This window comes from Telopea speciosissima, chromosome 10 (genome assembly GCF_018873765.1).
Source record: "Telopea speciosissima isolate NSW1024214 ecotype Mountain lineage chromosome 10, Tspe_v1, whole genome shotgun sequence".
Classification (NCBI taxonomy): domain Eukaryota; kingdom Viridiplantae; phylum Streptophyta; class Magnoliopsida; order Proteales; family Proteaceae; genus Telopea; species Telopea speciosissima.
In genome coordinates, this window is record NC_057925.1 from 43,066,175 (window position 1) to 43,072,711 (window position 6,537).

The 6,537-nt window shown below is 35.9% G+C and overlaps 1 protein-coding gene across 1 annotated transcript; it reads left to right on the plus strand.

Annotated features, from left to right (window-relative positions):
• Positions 1-1,605: 1,605 nt before the first annotated feature.
• Positions 1,606-3,206, plus strand: LOC122643594 (RING-H2 finger protein ATL46-like). The gene is made up of 2 exons (XM_043837208.1): positions 1,606-2,541; positions 3,149-3,206. Exons 1-2 carry the CDS (start codon positions 1,889-1,891, stop codon positions 3,204-3,206), a joined length of 711 nt encoding a protein of 236 aa, XP_043693143.1. The 5' UTR covers positions 1,606-1,888.
• The last annotated feature ends 3,331 nt before the right edge of the window (positions 3,207-6,537 follow it).

A 6,537-nucleotide genomic window follows, 5' to 3' on the forward strand; every position in this document is an offset into this window, starting at 1 on the left:
CCATTTCACAAACCCTAAGCAAGAAAACCAATTGTAGTAGAGAGGGAGGAGAAGGAGAACGTCTGAGTCTATTTTGAGTTTTGAGTTTTCTCGTTTTCCCTTGGCAGAGAAGGAGAAGGAAATTGTGTACGTATGTCTTCTTGAGTTCATTCACAGAGATCGATTATTGAGTAGGGTGTTTTTGCTTTTGCTAGTTCTTTTCCATTTTCACATTTTCCTAGACCATCAGGTTTGACAAGAAAAATGAGATCAATTATTGAGCTATAATGTGCAATGGCTAGACTTGAGTGTCGATTACATCTACACTTCATGCATCAAAACATTTTGGGGTTATGCAAATACGCCAACAGAATCTACCTCACAAGCTGATCAATTTTTTGTTTAGGTTTCATTTGTTTCCAGCTAAAACCATGTAAGATATATATCTAAAAACAAGTGGAGAATTGTTTTTAGTTGAGAAACAAATTGCTCCTCAGATTTTGATTTTTTTTTTAAAAATCTGCACCTCAGATGTGTCCTGTATATCATTTTTCGAATAACAAAATGACATTAGATTATTAGTATTCTCCTTCGTTATTTGGGTAAAACATTGAATTAGTAGAATTGGATTTGTTTCTTGCTTATGATGGAACCTATGATTCAGTTGCACTGTTGGAATTGGATTTGTTTTTCATTTTTTTGTTCTTTGAATCCATCCATTATTTGTGATCCATTAAATTTTTATTATATACCTTTGTTAACACGGTTTATTTAGGTAGGTGAGTCTTTAGCTCAAACGGAAGAGCACGTGGGGTTACACCGAGGACTCAAGAACAATTTTTCCTTTCATTTTTGTTGTCTGTAGCTTTTCCCCCCTTTCTCCATTATTTAGAAGTAATCTGTTTGATCAATCTTATTGCATGTAATGGATCCACTATCAAGTGTTTAATGCCCAAGAATAGTTAACTTGATCCACTGTGTTCAATGGTTTTCTTTGATCTATCTCAAGTACCTTGCAGCCAGCTTGGATACCTTGTATTCTCCATGTATCATTGTACAAAATACTCTGTAAAATATGATTCAGCAGACCCTACTCTGTCCTTGAGTTACTACATCAGTAATATTGAATCCTTAGCTGGTTGATCCCTTATTACCCACCCTTATCCATGTTGTCTGTTGCATTATTTGCAAAGTTTAGGGCTCCCTGGAACAAGATGTTCAATTTTGGGTTTAAACACTGGTACAACATATTATGTAATTGTGTGGATCTACTGCATTTAATGGTTTTCTCTAATCTAATGCGTTCAATGGTTTTCTCTGATCTATCTTAAGCATTACTTCTTCGAACATTATCCTGAAAAGATTCAGCACACAAACCAATCTATTAATCGGGTTCAGCAATGTGAGGATGATCATTACATGTAAGAAGCTTTTTCACTTGAGCAATTTGTAATCTTTGTAATTTTTTGCAATGAATCGACTAAGCTAGCTGCCATAGGCATGAGGTAAAACAAATACAGACTTAAGAAGAAGAATCTGGATTAATTGCAGAAGCCTCTCAGCAAGGGGGGAAGGGGGAGAAGGGGGAAGGGGAAGGAGAGACCTGAATTGGATTTCATTTTTTTAGCATAGAAACACCTTCTCCAGCCACTGCTTTGTTCTCAAATCTCAAGAATGTTTGCTTTTCTTCAGTACTATTTGCTTGAATGAATTGGGTCTTATCTTAGTGGGAGTAATGGGTAATCTTTTCTGTTCAGTTCCTTCAAATTAAAACAAAATTTAAGTTGGTTTTCTCTCAAAGGCAGGAAAGTATGCTTTTTCTTAGCTTACCCTGAGGGGTTTCGGTTTTCATATTAGAAAGATGAGAACAAGGACGACTCTCTAGTCCTTCCCATCTACTCATCCTTAGATGTCTTGGTTTCAGTCTCAAATCAAGGAAAAAGATGATACTTGTAACTTTCCACCTGGTATTTCTCCTCTTTCTTCTTATTCCTCATTCAGATCTCCTCATAGTAGTAATGATCAGAATGGATCAACCCCATCGTCATCTGGTAGAAAAATCAGTCCAATTGTTCTTTTAATCATAGTTATTCTAGCTGTTATATTCTTCATATCTGGTCTGCTCCACCTGCTCGTTATATTCCTCATAAAGAAACCATCTTCCTCATCAACTTCTCAGTCTAATAGGTACCTAGATTTGTCCGGCTCTGATGCTCTACAAAGACAGTTACAACAGTTATTCCATCTCCATGACTCGGGTCTAGATCAAGCTTTCATATATGCTCTCCTTGTTTTCCCCTACAAAGAGAAAATGGGTCTAAAAGAACCCTTCGATTGTGCTGTTTGCCTCTCTGAATTTTCAGAACAAGACAAACTTAGATTGCTTCCCATACGTCGCCATGCTTTTCACATCAACTGTATAGACACTTGGCTCCTGCCAAACTCAACATGCCCTCTTTGCAGAGGAACCCTCTTCACCTCTGGCCTTTCTATTGAAAACCCAATTTTTGAATTTGATGATCCAATGGAGGAGGATGGGATTCCCACCGACAGAGAGGATAGGTTCCTTCTCTGCGCTTCGCTTAGGATTTCTCAAATGGGAGGGAAAGAGGGTAAGAGAAAAGATAGAAAATGGGAAACACGATTTTCGCCTTAGGGTTTGTGAAATGGGAGAAAAATAGGGAAAGAGAATCCAATCAAACAAGAAGATGGGAAATCTACTACAACTATTTTTCTTGCTTAGGGTTTGTAAAGAGCAGAAGGGTCGTCTGGAACACAGAAAATGAGGTAGGCACAAGAGAGTATTTCCAGGGTGATTGAGAGAGGAGATCAAGATTTAGGTTAGGGCGAGTACATCGGAAAGCAACAGCAGTGGCAGGGTGAGAGAGAGGATGTCGCCGTTGCTATCGCCGTCGCCACTGAGGAGTTGTAAGAAGGATGAGTGAGAGAGGGAGGGATTCGGGAGAGGTTCTGATGGGAATTTTCGTTCGATTTGAAACCTTAGGCAAATGAGTGAAATGGGTTTAGTTTGAGGGAAATAAGTTCGATTTGGTTTGTTTTGAACCGGTCCGGTGGGGTTGGTTTGGGGTTTAAGGTGATTCAAATAGATCTCATCTGGATTTCAAAATAATTTGAATTTTTTAATTAACAACCATTGGATGGTTTTCAGGCCAGGTGGCATGCTGAGAGCTCATGGAAGTAGGATGGAAGTAGAGCTTTGGAAGTAGAGGATGTGAATCCGTGAGTACCCACAAGTTGAAGCCTCAATTTTCAAGATGTTTTTAAGAGCATGTTTTAAAATGATCTTGGTGCACCGGTAAGGTTGCTCCATTGTGACCAAGTGGTTATAGATTTGAGTCTTTGGAAACAGTTTTTCCGTGAAGTAGGGGTAAGGCTGCGTCATACATTATGATGCTCCTTAGACCCCATAGTGACAAGAGCCTTGTGCATTGGGAACGCCCTTTTTGATAGGAAGGGGGGTTTGTTGGTGATTGTTTTTCCTCAAATTGATTGATTTGGTTTGAACACTCAAATTTTTCTTGGTTTCTAAAATTAAAAAAAAAATAAAACAAGTGCTTTAATAAATTGATTAAGAATGTGAGCACCGACAAGTTGATAAATATTTGGTTAAACATTGGAGATGCTTCCCTTGTTCTGGATAAGCCATCTTCTTGCTCCAACTCAATTATACATGCATGCTCTAGATCGAGGTGCTTCATTTGTCTCTCTATCGTGATGCATAGACTTTGCATTTTGGTTTAGGTGATCTTAAGTCTTAACCAGGTTATTATGGTGGTTGGTTGATCAATAAAGGAAGCAAACGAGGTTGAGAAACATGTCCTAATTTCGATGTGAACCACGAAGACAGGAATCAGAAGAAATTGGCCAAGAATGTGAACCGTTAAAACTTAAAAGTAAGGTTTGAGGTCTCTGTTTCGGGCATGGATTCAGTCAGGCCTGAAATCGAATTGTCTAAGTCCAAACCTGAGATCTCAGCTGAAAACATTTTTTTTTTTTTTTTTCAAATTTCAGCCCTTGATTTAAGGGGGCATATGACCTAATTAGATCATGAAACTTGTAGTACAGTCTATTTTAGGCCATATAAGCATGGTGGAACCTAGTTTTTTAAAAATCACACTCAAAATGGTAGTTCGACTTCGGACCCTAGATTGGTAGTCATAGTTTGAGGTTTCGCCGAGATTCCAAAATCACCCCTTATTTATGTCAAATATCATTTAAGTAATTTTTTTTATTTTATTTACTTAAGATATTATTCATAAATAAACAAATACTCTTATTTGAATTTAATAAAAATAGTTATAAAAATCAAATTCCAAAAGGATAAAAAATCAACCATCAGATCAATAACAACAACAATTGAATTTTCGATTGAAGGGGCGATTTTCAACTTTCAAATGCTAGGTTTTTTCTTAAATCTAAAAATTCCATTGATCTTATTATTATAGAACATCGCTAAAAACCAGAAGAGCTACAAAATAATCTTTTGTTTTGGTGTCTAAAAATTTATTTCCATTCAGAACGATTTTATACAGTATTCACACACACATACCAAATAAAGTTTGACCAAAACATAACTCAAGTAAATACAAATCTCTACTCAAACAAATCCAAGATTGATTAAATCTAATTTATATTGAAAGAGTTATATTCCGTCAAACCTTATTTGGTGCATGTGAATGCTGTTTAAAATCGTTCTAGATGAATATAAATTTTTTGATATCAAAACAAATGTTTGTTTTTTTGTCATTCTTTTAGTTTTTAGTAATGTTTTATCATATTAAGATTTACAAATGTTTTAGATGAGAAAAAAAAAACCTTAACATTTGAAAGTTGAAAATTTGGGTAAATAAGGGAATGATTCTAAAATTATTTTGAACTAAGGGCGATACAGGATGAAATTTTGACCCAATCTCATTGAGATTGGACCAAAATTTTGGCCAAAACCTAGTATATTTTCTATTTTAGTAGTGGTTTTGACTCGATAGCTATCGAAACCAAGATCTCGGCGAGACCTCGAATCTTAATTAGAAGAAAGAGTTCATACCATGACTCAAAGGAAGGAAGGAAGAGAGAGAGGGAGAGAGGAGTTAGGGTCAAGGGGTGAGTGTCAAGGGTATTCACGGGTTCATCTTTGTTCCTTTGATTTGTTCCTGAGATAGAAACAAAATTTAAAAAAGTTTTGTTCCAAATGTCCAGTTCATTCTAGAAAAACGAACAGGCATTACCAAACATGTTTCTACTCTATTATTGTTCTTAAGGAACAAAAGAACAGTAGAAACGCTCCAAAAAGAACATTACTATTTGATCAAATTAGAACCGCCTAGGGGTGGAGTACCATGTTCCAGAAATAGCATTGTTAATTACAGCGGATCTTAGATAGTGAGTAGTTTTTATAATAATAAGTCAAGTCAATAATAATAATAAAACTGGATGAGCTTGCCATGATGGCTTGGTAAGCACACAGTTATGTAGGTGCCAACTAGATCTCTATTTAGAAATTAGGGCTATGAATGGCAAACACAAGCCCTGCTTTAAGGAGATTTTTTTGTTGAATCAAGGGCTTAAAAGCTTGCTAGTTTTGGTATTCCAGCAGCCCGCCATGGGGAAAGAAAGAGAAGACATTGAAAGGCTGTTTTAGGACTGTGAACAGTACCTATGAACAGTAACATGAAAAAAGAGGGGTAGGGTAGAGGAACTCATAACTCACACACTTTCACAAATAAAATTCTATTCAACTGTGTAAATTGATTGGGGGTTACATCCTTATATAAGTAGTGTTTGAGTGAACTTCAAACAAATTATAGCAAAATTAAATTAACCACAAAATAATTAATGGACTTGAGCACTAACATTAACTCATAAAAGGACTCCTAATCACTCTCTTATATTAATTTAATTAAGTAGACTCAAAATAGGGTTCTATCTAGCTAATGAAGTATCCTAATCTAACTTAAACAATTAGAACATTAATCTCTTTAACCCCCTATGGATCTAAAATTTGGACCTTCTAATTAGATACATTATCAATAGAACACTTAAAACAAAAGCCCACAACCAAAATAAGACAAAATTTTGGACACAGGTTGCATTAGGTTGGAATAGCACTAAATGGAAATATCAGAATGATGCAATATAAGGCAAATCTCAAAATGACAAAGACCACATAAAAGCCTACAACATAGCCAAAAAATTAAGAAAACCCATAAGCTTATCACCTTGCTATAAAATGGTTTATCAAAAGATCAATAGATCAACAACTTAGCCTTATCCCAACTAAATGGGGTCGGCTATCAAAAGATCAATAGATCAATTGCTATAATTGAAATGTGATACATCGGTTTCAAAAAAATTTCCTTTTTCCATATGAATTATGTTGGCAATGGACTGACTTGGGTTAGAAAGTCCTCAGAGTACACGTTGTCAGGTGTTGATTGTTTGGAAGTATCTCACTCAGACAATCGGACCAACCAATCAGGCTTCATAAAAAAACAATTACAGGAAAGAATAGTTTGAAACAGGTGGAGACTACATTGCAGT

Bases quoted from the DNA above. Each gene is read 5' to 3' on its own strand.
- LOC122643594 (XM_043837208.1), top strand. From the start codon at position 1,889: ATGTCTTGGTTTCAGTCTCAAATCAAGGAAAAAGATGATACTTGTAAC. The intron at 2,542-3,148 runs GTTCCTTCTCTG...GATGGTTTTCAG, and splicing joins CCCACCGACAGAGAGGATAG to GCCAGGTGGCATGCTGAGAG.